This window comes from Eublepharis macularius, chromosome 1 (genome assembly GCF_028583425.1).
Source record: "Eublepharis macularius isolate TG4126 chromosome 1, MPM_Emac_v1.0, whole genome shotgun sequence".
NCBI lineage: Eukaryota > Metazoa > Chordata > Lepidosauria > Squamata > Eublepharidae > Eublepharis > Eublepharis macularius.
The window spans coordinates 116615140-116639325 of record NC_072790.1 but is presented as its reverse complement, the minus strand read 5'-3'; the positions used below and the strand labels follow the sequence as shown (position 1 = coordinate 116639325).

Sequence of the window (24186 nt, the reverse complement as noted above, 5' to 3'; positions counted from 1 at the left end):
TGTTTATTCCACACAAGTACTACATAGCCACTGCAGGCCAGTTCCCTAATCATGAAATAACCATAGCCGTTAAACCACAGCCATTATGATTCTTTTGTGTCTGATACCTGATTTCCATCTAAAGTCACTTGGTACAACAACATAGACATATCATGAACTAGCAAACTAGCCAGCTGAGACGTGGCGGGGGGTGGAGGCTGGGAATGGGGAATAATCTGCCCCCACCAGGGGAATGACAAGCATAGTGTGAAATGGCAGCCTAACTCTGCCTTGTACCTTAGTGTTCATACATTTAGCATATATGCTCTGGAAACAATTCACCATTATACAGTGAAATATTTAATATCTAAAGACCTGAGAAGGAGCAAGTATTTGAGGAGAGGCATTTCACAGTATAATAGCAGTAAAGCAATGATTAATGTATATGCCATGTCTGCCCACAACTCTGACCAGCAGACATCTTTCTGCTTCATTTTAGGCTCAATTTTTATACATTCAGTCTATTGAAATGGTAAATTTTTCTGGTCTGTGTAATGTTAGGTTTTAAAGGGGTATTTGCATGTTTGAAAGGAGTCTTGTGGAATAACAATAGTTTTCTAATGTAAAACCAGCATGCTATGTACCAATTCTACTTTCTTCCATTTTAATTCTGAGGGACAAATGTGTATCAATAAGGAAACATTCTGGTAGGAAACCATGCAGAAAGGTCCATAGACAGACTTTCAACTTCCTTATGAGGAAAGAACACCAAAGAGTTACAGAGTTTTTGAAATACCTATTTAATTATAAACCGATGTTAGGCAAGAAGGAGCAGGCAGACACCCAAGCAAATAGGGGGAGACTGTATTCAGATAACTCAGTAAGTTGTGATTTGTTTAAACTGCAGTTTGTGTAACAAACGCCAGTGAATCTACCAAACATAAGAGATAATTGCTGGTACATAAACTCTGTGGCTCCCAGTAAGGAAGATATCATCTCTATATTTCTCTTTTTGTAGCCAGGAGGGCCCAGGAGGCGGGGCAACTGAGAATTCATATGCTACTCAACAAACCACAGTTAGTACAAACTGTTATTAACAAACAAAATATAATCCCTGGTTTGAAATCCTCATTTTGTACCAACTAACAAACCCTGGTTTATTTGACTTCCTGCCTTCAAACATCCCAACTAACTGTGGTTAGTTCAAACAATTTATTGTGGCCTAAGTGCAACCCATATATTTAAAATATTTTGTTATCCAAAAGTCATGGTGTTTTCCTACATTTACACAAACCTTTTTCATGCTAGTTCTGTATCCTACTGTTACTAGATTTATAGTGGCATCCTAAACAGGTCTATTTGGAATCCAACATAGGTTGGAATCAAAGGGGATTGCTCTCAGGAAAGTATTCTTAGGATGACAGTTACAATGGATTTAGAAATGTGTAACTCTGCTGAGGGCTACAGCTCCTTCCAACTCACAGACTGGCTGATAAGTATGACTTGTATCTCTAGCAATGTCAGCTGACCACCAGTGTCCATCAGCAGGTACTTATAATACATATAAAAGCTGAGAGAGAGAGAGAGAGAGAGAGATGTTAATCTCTTCATACAACACAATGCAATAGCACTCCCATAAAACTGTTTCATTTGAGCTATCTCCACAGTGGAGGAAAAGGGTAATTAAAATACACTGGAAAAGAGGAGAGAGAGAATAAAACCAATATTGTGCAGTATTGTGCAAAAGTCCCACCCCACCCCAGGTGAAAAAGGTGTCAGCAGGTGCTATGGTGCCCATTGGCACTGTATTGGGAACCCCTCTTATAGAAGCGAGAAACAGAGAAGGGTGGGGTGGGGGAATTATTACAAAGACAGGTCAGAAGGTCCAGTTTTCCCAGAACATAAGTGTGCTACATAACATTGCAGAACACTTAGCCTTACAAATCAGTCTCTGGCTTATGTAAAATGTGTGTCATAATATGTTTGTTTGTCTGTAAGGTGTCATAAGACACTACATGGCTTGGATGTACCAACCTAACATAGCTATCCTACAATCTTTGTGGAAGGCACTCATTTAGTCCTAGGAAGAAGAATTTTTTTTAAAAAGTGACTGAATTTTGTTCACAGAATGTAGAGGTTTTAGGATAACCCTCCCAAGAACTTAAGATCCTTTAAGCCACATCATTTGGTTTCTGATAATCAACCCAAAGAATAATGCTTTTGGGGTGACCTATTTTAAGATGCTATGTATTAATCTCAAATGAATAAGCATCAATACATAAACATAAACTTACTGGACAGGATGCACATGGTTTACAATATATTTGTCTGTTTGACCAATCCCTGATTTCACATTACAGAAGATGAATACTGTACCTGATCTATTTTTTTCTCAGAAGCCACATACAAACATATCCAGCACTTAGGCATGATATTTTGAAATAAGTCTGTTGCCAAGCAGAACAAAATTTAGCCCATTAACAGTCAGAAAAAAAAACAATCTGGTTTAAAGAAGACAAGAAAAGGAAAATGTTTTTAAACCCTCTGTCACAAATGAACTCTGTACCATGACCCAAGATCCTGGAAGGGGCAGGGGGTGGTGGTGAGAGGAGATTAAACACTGGCACAAGTTATCAATGTAGCAGATAAGCCTTTCTTTCCTGATCAAGCAAGTATAAGATTGGAAAAATATTTCACTGGGTACCAAAATATTTCCAATGAGATACTAGGTTTTTAAAAAGATATGTTGAAAAACTGTCTGCTTCCACATGCTGGACACTTTCATTGCCCTGCATGCACATTGGTGATGGATCTTCTACAGGTGGGAGTTTACTGCACACTTCCCTCTGCCTTGTTCCCTCTTTCTTTTCTCTTCCACATATACTCTACAGTGACTTTGCACTGGTGATTAGGAATTTGTTGACCACATCTATCACAATAACAGTTATAACAGTCTATTGCCAGTTATTTATTTCAAATTTTAATATATGGCTATAGGAATAGATAGTTATAGTGCTATAGCAATTAAAAATTTAAGGAAATCTCTCAAAAATACAGTGGTGCAATAAGAAAAAAATGCCAGGGAAATGGCACCTGTGAAGAGCTGACAGCAGGAAAATTGTGCCAGTATAAGCAAGATATTTGCAGGGTGGGAAAAGGTACACCGTTCATTCCAGAGGGCATGCCAATGCACTTGGACCATATTCTTCCCATAAAAATTAAAGCAAGTTTGGGAAAGAGCATACTGAGGATGGGGAAAACTGGGAAATAGGACAATTGCAGAATTATGTTGCATGGAACATCAAAAATAATTGCTCCAGTCTGAAAGCCATGATGGGAAAAAATCCTCTGTGTTTTAGCAGACAGTGACATCCTCCTCCACTTTCATTTCAATAAAGAAAACAAGGTTCATTGCTGGGGATTTAACAACTGCTTATTAAAAAAAATTCCTTTCAAAAAAACTGGCTTTGGAAATGTTGGCCAATTTGTGATTTTTTTAAAAAACTTGGTGTTATGTTCTCACTTCATTCTCACTTGCATAGTTTTGAAGATCAGTTGATCATTGTGTCTTCATATCTTTCTAAGCTCACAACTATTTTGAAGGGCTGACATTTCATGTAAAGTGTGAATTTTTGGTAAATTGTACTGTTATGAAGATTGTCATCTCTACCCTGTCTAATTTTTTCCTCCCTAACTAATAAATGTTATATGATGCTCTAGAAGTTCCCCAAATCACTGGGCTTTTACCATACAGGATTGAGGAATTATACAGTATTGCGACATCACTTCGGGGTAAAACCAGAAATAATATTGTGATGTTATGTGGCATTACTTCCCCTCCTTATTTTTGCCCCTGTTAGCAGACAGACTCCTCTTTCTGCTGAGAGGCAGTTTATAGATATAAAATCATAAACCCCCTTTCTCATATAGCATAAGTGCAAGACACTGGCCATTTTCACATAGCCCGTCATTCCCGCCCTTTTCCCACTTTTAAGTTTGTGTTTAGCTGAGTTGCTCCAAAACTTCATGCTCCTCACACAGTCCCCACAAGCGCTTACCTTTCATTGTGAGGTCACTGGACAGCCTCCAAACAGTCTCAAACAAAAGCAGTTGGGGGGGGGGTGTCGGGCACTTTTGTCATTGTGGCACAAAATCTCCCACCTCTCTTTCAAATTTTGTTTTGTTGGCACACGCACAATTGTATGCTGCTGCTTTTGCAATGAGGCATCTGCGGCTGAACAGAAATCCAATAAGGAAGGGAAAGAGTTTTGGGGGAGGAACTGGGTGCAGATAGAAAGGTTCTTCAGAGCACTGAATGGGAAAGAATGGAATGGAAAATAATGGGAAAAAGCTGTTTTGTCAACCTGCAGCAGAAGAAAACACTAGAGAAACTGATCCCTGTAATGATGCAGAAAAGGCAGTTACAAAACAGCATGTATATGTTTTGCAACTGTAAATGTATGGAGGGTTGGGGGAAAGCTGCCAGAGTGCCGAGGGTAGACTATGCCTATAAGGACATGTGGAAATGGCCTCTGGCCTGAAATAAAACAGATGGATGTCAGCCATGTAAGAGCCTGGAAAATATTTTAAAAGTAGTCAGAGCAGCTAGCTGACTAAAGACCAGGACCTTGCCCCAGAGAGATGCATAACTTAGGATAATGAGGCTCTCAGGAAACTAATAACTCATCTCATCAGTACCCAGCCTCACTTCCCATCACCCATTTACCTTAATCAAACAACACCCAATATATTCAGCAAACCTGGTAGCTTTTCCCATCTGGTACTCAAAGGGTCATCAAGTACTATTTACACCTATAGTCTACCTCAGGTAGACTCATTAAGCCTCTGGGGGTAAAGATGTCAGCTTCCCCCTGGCAGCATTTTGCCCTATAACTGGACTTCCTAGCCATCAGTGTGTGTGTATGTGTTCTGGATCTGTCCATGCACCCCCAAATCCATTGGGCCTTCTCTTCTTCTTGTGAAATACTGGTCATTTTGCTGCTGCCTCCGTGAACCTCTGCCTTTGAGACTTGTAACTATAGCCTTCACTGAAACTGCTTTCTTCCTCTCCTCCCTGATTTCCTCTTAGTTAGCCTTGTATATGTGCTGTGTGTGGTTTTTTGTACATTTGCCCTTTTATTTCTCTTTTAATAAAAAAAAATCCTTTCTGGTTGAACTTCTGATTGATTTATTTGAGAGTTCTCTAAGGGAATAATCTCAGTACACATAGGTGGAGAATCCCAGTTACCATCTCTCACTTGTCTCCTTTAAACTAATTCCCTCAGCTAATTAGGAGATTGCCTATTTGGGTAACACTGCTGGGGTGAAAAGCCAGGCTGGCAACCCTAATACAGTGATAATAGGATAATATGTGCAGCAAACAGATACCTTATTTACAAGGAAGATGACCCTGAATGTAAGATGACCCTCTCAATGTTATACACAAAAATATTTTTATTATTAGACATAACTGTTAGTTGTATGTGAATTTGAGAGCACCTTCTCTTTTTATTGATGGTATACATGGAAAAACCCTAGTCCTGCATTTGAGTAAATACAGTAATACATCCTATACACAGTCCACAGTCCCTTTCCATTTATAAAATGCCTTTCTGAACCAATCTGTTATGGTATGGCCCTGTTACATTTATAGAACAGTCCTCATAAACAACTCCATTTTATTTCTTTTAAAGGAAGTTTACAGTTCAGAACAACTGCCCACAATATAATGTGCACACCACAAAGGAAAAGGGAACAGAAAAAAAGAAGAAAACAAGCAAATAGGAGTAAATTCATAGATAATTTATAAAACTGTTTTATAATGACCATTGCAAGAGATAGTTCTGTGATAAGAGAAACCCAAATATCTGTTGGTTCAAGACAAGCCAGTGGAATGGACTTTCCCACGGTTGCCAGATCCTATTTGGCATGGGATAGGAGACCACAGGGAGTTGGAGGAAATGTGAGCAGCAGTGGGGGAGACTTACTAGCTGGTGCACGCATACCCTGGTGATATATTGATATCTCTTCCAGAAGTGATGTAATCATGTCAATGGCCTACCAGAACTACTCTGGTTTTGGGGCAAAAACTCTATGGCTTTTGCCCCCAAACCATGGCTTCACCAGAGGCTTGCTGATGTCCCTTCCAGGCACAAAGGAAGTGACGTCAGTGCATCTGCCGTCAATGTTGTTATATTGCCAGAGAGTGCAGACACAGGGCAGTTAGCCCCCATTTTCTCCTTTATTTTCTCAGATGAATGGTGTTGGGAAGTTGGGGGTGGGAGATCCCTCACTGAAGAATGGAAGGCCTGGACCTTACTGTCATCTTTTCCTCTAATACAGTGAAATGGGAGGCCTGATCATGAAAGCGGTTTTTAAAATTTATTTTTGTTTACTCAATTTGTAGCCAGGGTTGCCATATGTCCACTGGGGCAGGGAGAGAGATCTCCTGCCCTGGCACTCCAGAGGATGGCAAAAGAAAGCAAAAATTCTAGAGTAATATCACTTCCAGGAAAACCTGGAAATTATGTCACACCTCTGTATGAATCACTGGAAAAAGGTGATAAAACCCAGAATGATGTCTTGCAACCAGCCTGGCAATTAGTGGGAGGGTTGGGGGACAGGGAAATGGGGGCATGTGATGTTAGTGACATTGGTAATATCACTATGTCACTTCTGGGTACGATCTTGAAGTAACAATGGGTAGTTCTAGGAATTGCTGTAAAACCATACAGTGTGGCAACCCTATGAATCAAAGCTGGTTAAAGGCACCATGTGCCATGTGCACTTCCAGCTGTAGCCATGGATTTCAAAGTACCCCAAGATCTACTCTTGCCCCTTAAAGAGAAGTGCAAGTTGCCACACTGGCCATTAACCCCAACTGACATTTTGGTCGATGAACTGGACCTCAGTTATGCAGTTGCTAAACATTCCATTGTCTAAGAAAAGAAGATTATTGGGTTAGTGGCTTATTGCTCTGTAACTGAAGAATTTCAGTATTTGCTTTTAGTTAAATGTGACTCTGCTATTGTGACTCTGATATTAGCATTGTCTTACAATGACTTTTAAAATGTTCCAAGTGTTGCTGTGAGCTGCCTTACAGACCCATTTGGTCCAAAAAGGGAGTGTACAAATATAATGAATAAATAAATCATGGTTATGGCAATTAAGTGGTTTGCAAACCACCCCATAAAAAGTCTGCCAAGAAAATGTCGTGATGCGACGTCCCCCCATGGGTCAGTAATGACTTGGTGCTTCCACAGGGGACTACCTTTACCTTTGTAAAGGTAAGAAATGAAGATTTCTTCAGTCATCATAAACTGAGTGCCCTTCCTTTTCCTCTATAGAGTCACAGGGTCATGTTTTCAGGGTCTTTTTGTAGAAAAAATGGGATTTACTTCTTTTGACCTCCTGTTGTGGGACATCATGCTGGGAAAAACGATTAGGCTGATGGAAAGAGAGGGCCTGGCAATAATAAGCAACAACTATCCATCAAAGAGTGCCCAATAATAAACAAGAATGAGCAGTACAAAGAGTGCATTGGAGGCAGAATGTGAGCAGTTTCTTCTGCCTTGTGATAATAAACAGCCTTTGCAGCTGTAGAAGGCTAAGTTTACTTTGGCAACTTGGAAATAAAATGGCATGTGTTCTGCATTAGATCTCCTTTTTCACTGTAGCTCTTAGAAACAAAATTAGTTATCTAAACTAATTAATAATCAAGAGGCTGGAATTAGGGATCTGTAAATGAGTCCAGACATGCACTTTACTCAGTAGAATGTTATACAACAGTGCTTAACTAACTGACAGAGCTCACTAGCACAAGATAGTAACTAGCTGTGATGTCCATACAAATAATTGGAAAAGTATATACAGGTCTTATATAATAATAATAATAACTGCGCTTATATACCGCTCTTCTAGACAGATTAGTACCTCACCCAGAATGATGAACAAGTTAGTGTTATTATTATCCCCACAATGCCGCTGGGGAGCTGGGGCTGAGAGGAGTGGCTAAATCAAAGCTCCTGCTTGAGGGCGTATACCTCTGAGTACCAAATTCTGGGGACAAAGAACGGGATGGCTATCACCATCTTGCCATTGTGAGCTCCCAGAGGAATGTGGATGACCACTTTTGGAAACAGAATGCTGGACTGCACCAACCATAGTGTGATCTAGAAAGGAAATTCTTTGGTTCTGGAATTTCTGTTATTTAGAACCGAAATCACAATGGGCTAGGCATATAAACAGGCAGGGCTTTTTTTCAGCTGGAACACAGTGGAATGGAGTTCCGGAACCTCTTGAAAATGGTCACATGGCTGGTGGCCCCACCCTCTGATCTCCATTTTCTTGTTGAAATTTCTTGTTGAAAATGTGACCATTTTCTCCGAGGGCAACCCACTGAGTTCCACTACCTCTTTTCCCAGAAAAAAGCCCTGTAAACAGGGCTTGGCCCAGGTTTTATAGGCTCCTAAGGAAGATGCCCTCCTGTGCCCCCTCCTCCCCAATAAAAGCACTGCCATTGCCTCATCATATTTCACGGGCCTTCAGAACATTCTCCCATTTCCTGGTGGGAGGAGAGGTGCCTCAGGCTGGCTGCAGAGAATGGCAGTGATAGAGAACCAGTCCCTTCTAGAGGTGCTCCTCCCATCAGCAAATGAGAGGCATCCCAGAAGCCCCATTTGACATCACATTTAACTCTGGTCACTTGTCCATTTCATGGTGAAATTAGAATATCTGGTCAGTAGTGGGCCCTCTGCTGTGTTGGGCCTCAACATAGTACATTGTCTGCTGATGCCTAAAATGCCAGTGGGAAGAAATGGGGGCATGCGCTGGCATTGTGCCAGCCAGCACACTGACATTACTACTAGTGATAACTGGAAGTGATAGTGCGTGGCATCGAGTGCGGCAATGCTGGACACCTAAGGAGTGGGCTTTTGATCTCACAACCCCCGCCCCCGGCAGATTTAAAATAGCCTTGCAGCATTGAAAATAAGAAAAAAGGATAGGAAAGTCTGGGGGAAGCAGAGGTAAGTCTGTAAACCCTGCCCCGTCTGTAAAAACCTTTTTGCCAGCCGGGGAGCCCAATAATGGTACCGGCTCAGAGAGCTTGAAATCAAACAAAATGGCCACCGCAACTGTAGGTGCTGCCGAGGGAAATGAAATTCAAACCCTTGATGCAGAACTCAAAAATAAAACCAATTGGAGGACAGAATAGCCAGCAGAATTGAAATCTGCTTAAATCCATGGCTGAGCAACTACAAGAAATTAAAGATTCTCCGTCTCAGGTTTCTTAAACTGCTGAAACTGCTTTGGCATTAAGTCTAACTGTCCAATAAGAGACACGCAGCTTGCAAGAGGATGAAACCTGGCTAAAGAATATGCACATTGTTATGGAAAATAAAATTAAGTATAATAATTTAAAACTTAGAGGCTTTGAAGAATCAGAAGAGAGCCTTACAGACTTAGCAACTTTTCTGGCAGGATGGCTGGCACAAAAACTAAAGCTTGAGGGTGGTATTGCCCCTATCATTGAGAGGGCATATAGACTGGGCCCCAAATGCAGTTCTAAGCCTCCACTTAACAGAGACATCATAATCAAGATTTTGAATAGCTGCACCAAAGAGAAGGTACTTCAAGAGGCAAGAAAGAGAGGCTTCTTTACATACAAAGAAAAGAAAATCCAAGTATATCAAGACCTTGCTAGTGAAACTCTTCTTCAGCACAAGGAACTCAAACCTATAACAACCAAGTTAAATGCTGCTAGCGTCAGATATAGATGGATTGCATCGTCAAAAGTCCAAGTCTTTCACCAAGGCAAAAATCTTCAGGCCAGTGACTTGGACTCAGGCAAACAGCTCCTTCAGGAACTAAATCTGGCTATACACTCTGAAAAACTCCAGGTACCATCCCCTGAGAAGAGAAAAGGCACTGTATCTCCATCCAAGTGGAGCAAATCCCTGTGAAAAAAGTTTCTTAAACAAAAGGCGTTTTTCAAAATCTCTTTGCTGTTTAAATTTAATATCTTTGTACTTCTGTCCTTCCTATTCTTACTGTTCTTCTATCTTTGTGGTATTTTTATATTACAGATTTTCTGGCCAGAGTGGGAAGGGGGGATCTGACTTTTTTTTATTCCCAATTCGATAGGGTCCTTCAGGTGGTGAGGATTCTACACCTCTACCATTCTGACCTTTCATGTCAGTAGTCCTGAAGAAGTTCATCTTAGTGAGGAAACAAAGAAAAAGAAAAAAAAGTGGGTGGGGGGATTTGGAGGGTTGTTATTAATTTTCATTATGTGTTGTGGAAGGAACAAGAAAAATTCAATGATAAAAATGTTGTTAATGGTATTGTCAAAGAAGGTATTCTTTAGAATCACAGTTTGTCATTTACATAGCTTATAGAAAGTTGGAGCAAAATGATCTAATAGTTATGTTAAAATCATTCCGCTGGTTACCTATAGCAATGATCCTTTTATATGGGCTTGCTAATATGTTGTATACAAAATGTAAATTCTCACTATAAAATCATCTCTGTCAATTGCAGTGGCTTAAATAATAAAATCAAAGTTAAAAGAATGACTGCCTTAAATAGATTAAGACCATCAATTTTATTTTTACAGGAAACACATTTTAAAAAGCCAAGTACCTCAATTTTTAGTTCAACTTGGTATGAGCAACAATACCAAGCTCTGGCTCATCCAGATCATGGGGTATAGCAATTTTGATATCTAAACACACCTAATTTTCCTTGATAATTTCTATAAGAGTTGCCAGAGGCAGATTTTTATTTTTAAAAAGCAAAGTAGATAATGAACTGGTTATCCTGGCTTCTCTATATGCCCCAAATCAGGGCCAATTACATTTTATTGAAGAAACAATGATGCAATTGAACAATTTTTCTGAGGGTCAGTTAATCATTGGAGGAGATTTTAATTCTGTTATCAACTCTGAGATAGATCTTCAAGATGACAGTGCCACCAGCAGAAAAAGAAAACCGCCCCTGAATTAGCAACTCTGATGAATACAATTGGTTTGCATGATATCTGGTGACTACTGCATCCTGGAGTAAGAGACTACACATTTTATTGACCCACCCACAAAACACACACAAGAATAGATTATAATAATGACATTCGGTTTATATACCACCCTTCAGGATGACTTAACATCCTCTCAGAGTGGTTTACAAAGTATGTCATTATAATTCCCTACAACAGCTAACACTCTGTGAGGTGGGTGGGGCTGAGAGAGCTCCTAAAAGCTGTGACTGACCCAAGCTCGCCCAGCTGGCTTCAAATGGAGGAGTGAGGAATCAAACCTGGTTCTCCAGATTAGAGTCCTGCACTCCTAACCACTACACCAAACTGGCTAAATATTTCCATCCTCTGGATTATGAAACAAGGCTTCCTCTTCACATATTAGAGATAAACTCTGGACAGATATGCCTGGACTTGAATGCACTTTGGTAAATGTACTATCAGATAGGAAACACTCAAATTGGGAACTTAATAAATCACTTTTATTAAACAAATCATTCTTATTCTTATCCCCAGTTTTGTTTGCCATAGTACTAGAACCACTAGTCTCTTGGATTAGACACTACCCTCAAATTAAAGGCATAACCCTTAAAGAACATATTTATAAGCTCAGCTTATTTGCTGATTACTTTATTTCAGTTCCTAAAAACTCATGACTGACTCTAGAGGCATTATTAGCTGAATTCAGCAAAATTTCAGGATTATTGATCAATAATTCAAAGACAGAGTTATACCCTATTAATCTGTCACATGAAGATACCAACTACATTGTGAAAACATTCTCTTATAAATGGATTATGGGCTGTGGAAATACCTGGGAATAAATATACTATTAAAGCTTAAGGGCCTAATAAAATATAATCATTCAAAACTTTATCACAGTGCTATTCAGTCTTTAGGTAGCTGGGAAAATGTAAATCTGTCCTAGTTAGACAAAATTAATTTGGTCAAATACCTAATTTTCCCTAAACTCTTATTTTATTTTAGGACTATACCTATTTACATCCCACCAAAATCACTAAAAAAGTGGCAAAACCTTTTCAATAATTTTATTTGGAATTGAAAGAAACTCAGAATAAATGTCAATGTTATCCGCACTCCAGCTTCAAAAAAAGGCTTGGGTATCCCTGACATCAAACTTTATTACGAAGCTTCTGAACTTTCCTACATATTAATCATGCTAAGCAATACACATCAAGCTGATTGGCTAGCCATAGAAAGTATGTATACTCACCTCAGGACTTTACAAGAATCCTTATGGAACAATAAGTTGGAGTGCCCTCCAATAATCCAAAGCAATCTATTTTTATTCAACACGTTAACAAATATGGGATAAATTGGCACCGCATGTTTTCCCACTTTCTTTTTTTGTAGGCCAAAGCTGGTTTGCACCTGCCATTCATCATAACTCTTTCAACCTCTGGAGAGAAAACAACCTTAATCGTTTAATTGACATAACCAAAAATGGACAGCTTTTGCTAAAACAAGAACTGGAAACTAAGATAAGTAAACAGCTTCCATCGTACCAATACCTTCAAGTCAGCCATTTAATAAACCAATACTTTCCTATGCAAATTGATGGAATTTATAAAAAACCCAATATTAAAATCTATAAAAGAGCTATTTCAAAATTATATAACATATCAGTTTTTATTAAAACCTTTAAAAATATGAAAGCTTGGAATCTAGACTGTAATCTGAATATATCAAATCTACAAATCTAAAATTTGGAATACTCCAATCTTTAAATCAAATTCAATAGACATCAGACTTCACTCCATCAAACTATTAAATAGATGGTACTTCACTCCCTCTAAACTTCACCATATCAACAAAGGAATCTCTCCTAAATGCTGGAAATTATGTGGAGAAACTGGCTTTTTCATACACTGCTGGTGGCATTGTAAGCCAATAAAACAGTTTTGGATTAAAGTACCATCTCGAATAGAACAGATCACTGGGTACACTATCCCTATGAACCCAGAAACAATCTTACTAAATTTATGGTCAGACTTTGATTTGCCGAAAAAAATCTAGTAAAATAATTGCTATTCTACTAGCTGCAGCCAAGACAACCATAGCTAACGTTTGGAAGAGTCCCAAATCCCCAACATTAAAAATGTGGCATAACAAAATCTGGGACCATTATCTGATGGAAAAAATCACTGATCATCTCAAGACAACAGCATCAGTTACTTTTCAATCAACTATTTTGGAGGAATGGTCTCCATTATTGAATATACGACTAAGTTAAATGTTAAAAATAACATACTTTACTTACATGACCCATTCACTATATTTTGCTGTTCTCCTCACTATTGTCTTGTTTAAGTGTTGCAGATATGTTAAGGCCAATGCCATTTCAAACCTGGAATATTGTTAATTAAATGTGTACCAAGAAACATCTCAAGTTCTCTCTTTCTTTCTCTGTTTAACTTTATAGCTATTGTTATTATTGTTAATTAATGTATTCAATTTTCTAAAACAAAAAGTTTTTTAGACACATTGGTGTTCTGGTATGGCATGGCGCTATCATGGCAGCTGAGTTATGAGCTCAGTGCCATTATCTTCCTGACTCCTTGGGACTTGAGGATTTGGGTCCCCAAGACCCCCCCATGGAGAGGGGGGCAGGCCAGAGCAAGGCGGAGGAGCTCAAGGGAGACTGGCAACCCCCTGTGGAGCCCCCACACAGGCTCAAAAGGCAAGGACCGTGAAAGAAGCCTTTTGGCTTTCAAGCTACGAACCCCAGGATTCTGAACAAGTGAAAATAAAGTGGAGATTCCTGACAAGATAGAAGTAAGGACAACTGAATGACTGAAAAAGAGTGATTCTACTTGACATCTCTCCAAGTAAGAGAATTGTTTATGGCTTTACGAGGGCTATCCAGCTTGATGAGGGTTTTTTTTATTATCCTCCGGAGAAGCACCTGCTTTATGAACCAGGGGACTGTCACTGAAGAGTGATTGCAAAAAGAGTTTTCCTGGGAGAGAGCTGGGGAGCAAAAATCTCCTGAACTATAAGCAGCAAGAGCAAAGGAGCTTTTTACCAGTTTTAAGAGATCTTTGATTGAGCATCTGAAAGTGAGTGAATAAAATGGTGCTTTCTGAAGAGATATTTTCAAAGCTGAAGCAAATCTCTAAGCTGATGGATGATGCATTAAGAAAAGCAGATGAGACACTTGGATTGAAATCAGACAAGGGCACTGTGTTAGATGCCAAATTAGAAGAAAACTTTGATGGGACAGATTTATTTGAAAGAAAATTGGAGGAGAAACAACAAAATGGAGTAGAAATTCAGTCTTTTTCTGTGAAAGTACGAAAGGGGGAGAAGAAGGGGGAGGAGCGTGGAAAGGAAGCTGTGAGGAAGAGATCTAGTGTATTGCCTCTGTACAAAGCAAAAAGCACACAACGTACTTCAATTAAGAAATACATCACAAAGATGAAGAAAGACAATCAGAGACATAACAATGTATTCATCGACACCTTGCAGGGATGCTTAGAAAGCAAGAAGAGCCGCTTGTGGCTGATCGTCGGAAAGAAAGAGCTGCAACACTACTCTAGAGGGAGAAAGAAGAAGAAAGAAGATGGAACTTAAATCATGATCCTGGGACTTTGATAAATAAAGAGGGTATATGGGATATATTGCGATTTATATATGTTCTGAATTCTTCTTAAATTGTGTTGATATAAAAACCTAGAGAATCTGGAAAGAAACTAGGAAAGAAACTCTTTTTTTTTTTGCTTTATCAATCTTAACATAGACCTAATATAACTCTATATGTTTCCCCCCCTCTTTTTAACATGTTAGACATTGTTTATGTTTTGCTATTGGATTAGAGGGAGTGTGGTAAAAGGATTCTTGGAGTCTTCTGCTCCCTTTCTTGTTTTTCTTTTCCTTTTCCTTCTGTTGGAGCTCTTTTCTTTCCCCTAAATAAAAGTATTGTAGGAAGGAAGGAGCCATAATGCTATTTTAGAGGGAGAGACAAGAGGAACAAAAATGAAATTCAAAGTATGACCCAGTAAACAGGTCTTGGGTGTCTTTTATTTCCCCTCTTTTTTCTTATGTTCTTTATTGGAATTCTTTTTATTTCTTTAAATAAAAGGATAAGAATGATTGTGAGATAAGATAACTGTTAGGTCTAACAGGGGAAACACTAGGGAGGTAGAAGGAACCTTATAATTGTGTTAATTTTTTAAAACCTATACTATAGGTTAAGCTAAGCCTGCCTATATATTTGCTTTGTTTTTCTTCTGCCTTTTCATAATGAAAATACAAGTATTAAATCTTAGGTGGCTTGAGATCTGATATATGAAAGATCGAGGGTAGGCTGTTATAAAAATTTCTTTGTATACTTCTCCCCTTTAAGAAAATATTTAGTTAATGACATATACAAATAATGGGACTAACAATCGAATGTAATGATGTGGATGTTCGCTTCTATTTTCTGTTCTTTTTTTCTCCTCTCTGCTCTATTTCTGGAAGGACTAAGGGCTTAGTACCCTAGGCTCAAGAACTAAAGGATCGAAATGTGCCTTAAAAGATGCTCACTTAAAATATAAATAATTGCTAGGAATGAGAAAGGAAACTGAACCGGTGGGTTAAAAGCAAGGAAATTAAAAAGTGCTTGGAGAGATCTAAATGGACTGTGTACTATATAAAGAAAGAAAGAAGGGGGGCGGTGTCCGGTTATTCAGTTTCCTTTTCTAAGGATTGATGTCTATATTGCAAATTTTCTGAAATATTGACCATATGACTATCTTGTACACGAATCTGATACTAAAACGTTTCTTTTCTTTTTTTGTATTTTTGAAAACCTAATAAAACTCATATTAAAAAAAGTTTTTTAAAAAACTAGAAGTGATGTTATGGGACACTAGGGTTTGCAAAAATTCAAAGATTTTACCAGTCCTTGTGCCCTAAATGCTCCTAGGGGTTCCTGGCTGAAGCCTGACAACCCTTCTCAGCAGGTACCTGACCATCCCAGCCCCTTATGCCTGTCCTGCATCTGCTGCTGAAAAGATTGATAATCCAGATGCTTTTTATTATTTGTTGCATCATTATATACTAGAAATCTTAGAAATTCCCTGATCTGGGCCATTTTCACACGGCCACGTGCCTGGAAGATCGCGTGAAACTCACGGCATAAAAGCGTCTTCCTAGCGCAATTGCCTGGCATGATCCCGTTTAATAGTCCTTTTTCTGATGTCATCGGGCCATTAAAGAGGGCCATGCTGGGAGATCGTGCTAGGAAGATGCTTCATGCCATAAGTTTGCGCGATCTCCTGGGGCACGTGTGAAAACGGCCTTGATGTTTAAAATGGCTAAAACAGACCTGTTAGCTTATGGGTTGTATACACAGCCAAGCGGCTTCTTAGTTTTCTTCCCAGAAATCTTGCTATCATAAGAACTTAAGCAGAGCCCTGCTTAATTAGACCAGTGGTGCATCTAGTCCACCATTCTGTTTCACACAGTAGCCCCTCCCCAGTTACTCTGCGGACCCAAGAATCAAAGCAAAGAGGCTGATCACCTTGCCTTGATGTTGTCACCTAGCATTGAGTTTCAGAGGTTTGTGTGTGTGTGTTTGCATGTGCCATCAAGTTGCAATTGACTTATGGAAAACCCAGCAAGAGGCTTTCAAGTCAGGTGAGAAGCCAAGGTGGTTTGCCAGTGCCTTCCTTCAGAAGTTTTACTACAGAAGAGCTGTGGGGTGCACTGAAGTCCAGTAGAGTAAAAATTGCCTCCAAATGGGCTTCAGTGTGACCTATGGCTCCTCCATCACACTGAAAAATGAGCACAATGAAGGCACTATGGGGCACGCCAAAGCCCAGTTGAGTAAAAATTGCCTCTAAATGGTAATTTTTACTCAACTGGGTGTCAATGTGTCTTGTGGCTCCTCCATTGCCTGTGTGACAGGGGAGCGTGGGAGCATGTGCATGTGCTTCTTTCCCCTTGTGCCTCCCCACCGCCAACCAGGTGAGTGGGGTCAGGGGCTAGCAGGTTGGGATGGGGGCTCCTCTGCCCCGGACTGGGGTATGGCAAGCCTACGTCCATGAATCTCTCTTTTAATGCTTGTAGCCATTACTACATCCAAAAGCACTGAATTCCACAATTTAATTACTCACTGAGCAAAGAAATATTTCCTTATATCTGTCTAGTACTTATTGCCCATCAGCTTCTTTAAGTGTTCCTGAGTTAGAATATTATAGGACAGGAGAAAACGTTCCCTCTGTCTACCTTCTCCACTTTTCATCTTAGACAATTGTAAAGCATAGGATGGACTTACCCTTACTTATACTTCAAAACCTTAAGATAATCTGGAACAATGATACATGGCATACAGAGATTCCCACCCTGAGCTTCACTTGCCCAGTGCTGCTCTGAGCAGTGGTGGGGGGAAGAGAAAAAACAAAACTCACTGGCATATGAAGCATGATGGTGTTGCCTCCAGGGAAGACAGAGAAGGAAAGGCAGTAGCTCTAGGAATCACCAGAAATTCTATGGTTTTACCATAGAGTTTCTAGCAATTCCTAGAGCTACCATCATCGCTTCCAGGTTTTCTCTGAAAGTAGTGTCATGCATCTTTAAATAAGCATTGCTAGGGACATATGAATGAACAGTAGCCATGCTTTCATTGTAACCTGTAATTTGGGTGCTCTTAGTCCTTAGAAGACAGTCATCTGATGTCTGTTCTGTAGTGTATGTAACAAAGAATCCAATTTCTAGTTCATTAATGTCTACAGTGCAAACAAATGCTATCAGAACTGGCATTCTTGTTATCAGAACTGTTTTGATTGTACAAATTGCCTGTGCTATTACTGTGTGCTGTATTGCAGATAAATAACTCTAGCACAGTTAACCTTGGTTCTTCTGTACATGCTAAAGCCAGTGGATGGAAAATGTTCTTCAATATTATTTGACTAACTGCTGCCTTTTAAATTCACAAAAGGAGAATGCCATTTTTTCTCTATTGTGTCCCAGTAATTTGGTGCCACTTGAGCATCCCTCCACCCCTCCCTCCACTCCATGTTCACTAGGCTTCACTCCTGCCCGTCCATATGATAACTTACTAGATTTTACTCCTTTTCTCCTCTGGGCTTTCTCTGCTGCCCAAGCAGGTCATTATTTTTGAAACCAAAAATCATATAAACTTGGTCTGCTTGATCTAGTATATTTCTACCATGCCCTTTCTCCAAGCAATTACAAGATACACACTTGATCTCTCCTCCATTTTGCCCTCAGAATAATCCCATGAGGTAAATTAGGCTGGGAGAGAGTGATTAGTCCAAGGTTATCTTGCAAATTTAATGGAAGAGTTTGAATTTGAACCTGGGTCTTGCAGGTTCCCAGTGAGGTACCCATGGACACCAGGGCACCTGCCGATACCTTTCATGGTGCCTGCCAAGTGTTTTAAAAAGTGGGTAGGACCAGATGGGGCTTTCAGCCAGCAGGGCTTCTGATTAGCCTTTGAAGGTCTTATTGGCTGTACAGATTTTTAAAAATTTTGCTTTGGCAGCAACTGCCACCACAGCACAAGGATCTTTACTATGTGACTGAAGGTAAGTGGTGTATATAAATGAAACGTTTTTACACAATATATTCATTGCAAAAGGCATCTTGTTAACTGGAGCATCTGCTTGAAATGTTGAAGAGTTCTGTTAGAGTTATGCCTAGCCTCATTCCCTGACGTTTTGCAATTAGTCTCGTCTCCTGCAGCAGCCATTTTGTGGTATTGCCTACCAACCTGTGACAGAATTCCAAAGGTGCCTGCAGTCTCAGAAAGGTTAGGACTCCTGCCCTTGTTCAATACTCTAACCACCACACAATATTGGCTCCTGATGATGAAGATGTACTAACTCGATTCTATTCATTTCTCTTAATTGCAGGCTTTGGAATGCTTACTCTTCTGTCATCAGCCATTGCTGCTGTCAGTGGACTTTTGATGGGTTATGAACTTGGTCTTATCTCTGGAGCTCTTCTTCAGCTAACTAGCATATTAGCACTTTCGTGTCAACAACAGGAAATGGTTGTAAGTGCTCTTCTAATTGGCGCTTTGCTAGCTTCATTGACTGGTGGGTTCCTGATAGATAAATATGGCAGAAGAATTACCATTATGATGGCATCTTGTTTACTTGTACTGGGAAGTCTAGTCTTGATCCTTTCTGCCTCATATGGACTGCTTATAATAGGACGGATTGTGATAGGGGTTTCCATTTCACTGTCCTCAATTGCAACATGTGTGTATATCGCTGAGATTGCCCCACCGCACAGAAGAGGCTTACTAGTGTCTTTGAATGAACTCATGATTGTAGTGGGTGTTCTTTTTGCTTACATTTCAAATTATGCATTTGCCAGTGTTTACCATGGCTGGAAGTACATGTTTGGCCTTGTTATTCCACTGGGCACCTTGCAAGCCATTGCTCTATACTTCCTTCTACCAAGTCCTCGGTTCCTGGTTATGAAAGGCTTTGATGAAGCTGCTAGCAGGGTGCTTGGAAAGCTCAGGAAAACCTCAGACACTACTGAAGAACTTGCTATGATCAAATCTTCCTTGAAAGATGAGCACCAGTACACTTTCTTTGATCTATTCCATTCAAAAGACAACATGAGGGCCCGGATGCTGATAGGAATCACTCTAGTGTTCTTTGTCCAGACAACAGGACAGCCTAACATCTTATTTTATGCATCAACAGTTTTGAAGTCAGCTGGATTTCAGAGCAATGAGGCAGCTAGTCTGGCCTCTACTGGTGTTGGAGTGGTCAAAGTGATCAGTACAATCCCAGCTACTCTTTTTGTGGACCACATAGGAAGCAAGACATTTCTCTGTATTGGTTCATCCCTCATGTCTGTGTCATTAGTCACCATGGGTGTGGTGACACTTAACATACACATGAATTTTACTACTGTTTGTAAAAACCAAACTTTGGAAGATTCTTCATTCCAGAAGGTGCAAAAGCTGGCCACTGCAAATGCAACTCTTGAGGACCAATTTGTTGGCATGGCTTCATCTGGCAGAATTTCACAATGGGAGGTTGAACGTTCTAATACAGGGACGCCGAACAGGACAGCTATGGCAGGAGTCACAGCCTCTGTCTCAAGCCAGGCAGAATTCCATATAGCAACAGGAGCTGCAGGAGTTCCAGAGGCTCTCAAATGGCTCTCTTTGGTCAGTTTGCTTGTTTACATTGCTGCTTTCTCCGTAAGCCTTGGACCAAGTAAGTGTTGCAGATACTGTTTTTAAATTTACTTTCATAAGTTGTTTGACTGATGACTAAGCACTGAAGAAACATTCTCACACATACATCACTGAAGTTGAAAGCTCTACATTTACAGCAAAGCCAAAGGAGAAGTAAAAATGTTTACACATCTGTAACAATGTACCAAGTCTAGCAGCAGCTGTAGTATAGTGGAGCTTTGTAAAGAAGCAAAAAAGCCCTGTAAATGACTGAAGGGGGTGGGGCATAGTACTACCATTTTAAAAGTGGAATTTAGCTTTACCTGCCTTCCCATAGTGGCTACAGGGTAGGTTTGCCATGTTGTGCCTGGAGACTACCTGGAATTACAACTGGTCTCCAGACTACGGGAATCAGTTACCCTGGAGAACTGGTTGGTTTGGAGAGCGGTCTTTATGGTATAATAACCTGCTGAAGTCCTTCCTGTCTCCAAACCTGCCTACTCCAAGCTCTACCCCCCAAATCTCCAAAAATTTGCCAGCCTGGAGCTGGCAACCCTACTACAGGGAAGTGTCCAGATAGATGTTTAACTTACAACCACCCCACAGTTTCCCTTTTACTTTGGAGAAGAATGAGGTTTATATTTTCTCTGCAGTAAATGGGGAAAAATGAAAGCCAACTCTAGCTTGGATTTGGGGCAGTGTCTGGGGATGATGGAATTTGAGTAGTGGAGGCAGCTCAGCAGGGATCTGATGCCATAGAATTTTACTCAGCAGTTTACATTGAGCTGCTATTGCCCATATAGTTCTAGCATTCCAGAAGGAATTGATTTTAAACTTGTTCATTTGTGTGCTTGTATGATAAACCTATGCTTAGGTTGAGCTGAGAAGTAGAATACAAGTTTAAGAAAACAAATTTTTATATAATTTCATGTAGATTAGACTTCATTTACAGTTGTCTAAAGTTAATGCCTTTAGGTCTTCTCCTAGTTGCAGGAGTCTTATAGAAGAGCTATATAAAACTCTATAGAAACATTGCTTAAACTACTGAATTCTTTAAAACCTGTTTTTTCAGAAGATCACACTCAGTCAAGAGCTCAGATTTTTGTAATAATTTGTTTAATATAGTTAAAGTTGTCCTTTTTTTTCTAACCAGTGATACAAAATACTATTCAAGACCATGTATGAATTTAAAAACTGGCTTAATACCATTGTCTTTTCCTGAGGAACCCTGGGTAGTGTGCTACTACAACCAGGGCCAGCTGAATATTCTCTAATATTCAGCTTCCTTACCAAGCTACAATTCTCAGTATTCTGTGGGAGAAACTATCCTTTAAACAGACATAAAATCTATATATTTGGAGTACTAATTTGTCCCAATTATTTTATAGGTGTCATTGGAATGAGGACAGGTGTGGCTCCCCATCCTTTTCCTATAACATTAGAAACAAATTTATCTTGCTATGAACTACTCAGTATCCAGTTTTTTTCATTAATAACATTGATCAAAAGTGTACAAGCATCACATAGAGTGAGTGTAGAAGGGAAAATTAAAAATGAAAAGATCAATGGAAGCCCTTTTTGCATTGTAAAAGAGTCCTGAATGAGTGAGCATCTGGGCTGTTCCTTTCCAATTTGTCCTATACACAATGAGGCCCCAACTGAAATAAAAAACAGCTTTTTGTTTATTTTACACTAATTAAATCTGATTAAAAGCAATTCAACATCCCATTTGCTATCTGTTTCAATCAATTACTGTAATACTTTATCAGTGTAATAAATCAATGTTGCGGTACACTTTAAAAAATACGGTGCTAGCTTTGCTTTAGGCAATTTGATGTATCTGTTCTAAAATACACTAACGTCTTCATTACCTTTTGATTCTACTATGTCTGGTGTTTAGAAAATCAACCTGGAATAATTGTCAAAGGCTTTCACGGCTGGAGAACGATGGTTGTTGTGGGTTTTCCGGGCTGTATTGCCGTGGTCTTGGCATTGTAGTTCCTGACGTTTCGCCAGCAGCTGTGGCTGGCATCTTCAGAGGTGTAGCACCAAAAGACAGAGATCTCTCAGTGACACTGAAGTGACACTGACCTCTGAAGATGCCAGCCACAGCTGCTGGCGAAACGTCAGGAACTACAATGCCAAGACCACGGCAATACAGCCCGGAAAACCCACAACAACCAACCTGGAATAAGTTTTCCCTGCTAGGAATAAGCATCAGACTCTGTAGCAGAGACTTAAAAGTTTCATTCTTTCATATAATTTATAATTCATTTATCCAAAATAACTACCAGGTTCTACATCTATAAGCCCAACTATATATGAAAATCTTCATGTCTCTGTTGAGGGAATCCATACTTTTAACACTCTTTAATGCTACTGAGAGCCACTGCAGGCTAGCAGGCAAAGATCCCCCACAGGGTTGGCACTAGGTTTGCCAGCTGATGGCTGGCACCCAGTGGGAGACTGGGGTTGGGGGACGGGGACATGGGGCACTGTCCCATCGACGGCATGATGTCATTTCCAGGCTGAACCCAGAAGTAACATCCTACCGTTCTTGGATTCGGCAGAAAGTCCATAGTTTTACCATAGAGCTTCTGCTGAATCCTAAAGCAGTTCCAGAGATTCAACCCAGAAATGACATCACACCATCGATGCAATTGTGGATTTTGCTTTATTTTCTCCCCTGCTGGTCTACCAAGCAGCATCAGGGGTTGGGGTGCTAGTTGGCTGTCATACTAGTTAGATCCAATCCAAACATCATATGAAAACAAATCATATGACGTGTATTGTTCTGTGCTCCCCGTGGAGTGACTAGCCCCCCCACCCAAATTTTCTCCCCCTACTCTCTTGTGAAGTTGCCTTATATTGAGTCAGACTATCAATCTATGAAAGTCAGCATTGTCTGTTCTAACTGAACCTAGTCCCTCCTTTTCAGCAGCCTTACTTTAGTCCCTCCAATTTTGTGAACAATAGGGCATATAAATAGGATTATGCAAGATTCGCCACAGTCTTCTTTGCCTTTATAGTAGCCGTATGATAGATGGCGATTCCTTTGGTGAAGTTTTTTCAGGCATTGTAACAGAATAATGGGAAAGGCTGTGCTAGTAATATATTTCTGTCAGCCATGTTGGGATAGGCAGATAGTGTTCTGTAGGGGAAAAAAGGAGCAACCTTCAGTCCTTGGTAGTTCTTCAGCAGCCACTTATTCCTTTAGTCACAGGAATATCAGAGGTGTCTGCGTTTAATATCTTCGGAGGACATTTACAGTGCAATCCTAAGAGTTACTCCAGCCTAAGCCCATTAATTTCAATGGGTTTAGGATTGCAATGTTAGTAGTGATCAGTGGATTCACTGGCATGAATGCCCGTTAGCCCTTTATTTACACAGTTGCTACTGTCAGAACTTCCTGGCCCATAATGTTTGAACTATGGGAAATATGTCCCTGTTTTCAGAATGAACAGTTTGTGTGCCATTGCCTGTACCAAAGCAAGGAACCTGAAGCCCAAACGAGAACATGTTTGTATTACTCTGAATAATTGTTCTTTGTGAAAAGGGACCAGCTGAAACTTTTCTTGTCCTGTATGTTATGTTGGCATCTTTGCTTAAAATGCCCAGTTTAGGATCAGACTTGTAAAATGATATGATTTTTGTTTCTGAGCCACTAGATTACTTTTTTGCTTTCTTTTTGAAAAATCAAGTTGTAGATTTGTAACCCAGAAATTGTTCCTGCACCACAGAATACCCCAAGACTGTGATTGAGGCTGTTGTGATATATCCATCAGTCTGCTTGCCTGCTCCTCAGCCAAAACAAGGAATCTGACTGTAGGGACTGAGGGAGTTGCAGGGTGAGAGGTGCAGTAGCTGCACTGAATCCTCTCTTGCTCCTTTGGGGAACTTAAAGGCAGAATCTCCAAGTTAAGATGCAGCATCTTTCTTATTTAGTCTGACATGGACGTAATTCAAGCACTCAGTATTTATGGACAGTCCATGCATTCTACTC

At 40.0% G+C, this 24186-nt stretch overlaps 1 protein-coding gene across 1 annotated transcript in view; it reads left to right on the top strand.

Annotated features, from left to right (window-relative positions):
- The window catches only part of SLC2A12 (solute carrier family 2 member 12), a 43240-nt gene that overhangs the window by 7087 nt on the left and 11967 nt on the right, over positions 1-24186 (top strand). Inside the window, exon 2 of the mRNA XM_054986195.1 lies at positions 18895-20223. Coding sequence (XP_054842170.1) covers positions 18895-20223 — 1329 coding nt within the window. The remainder of the gene's footprint in view (positions 1-18894; positions 20224-24186) is intronic.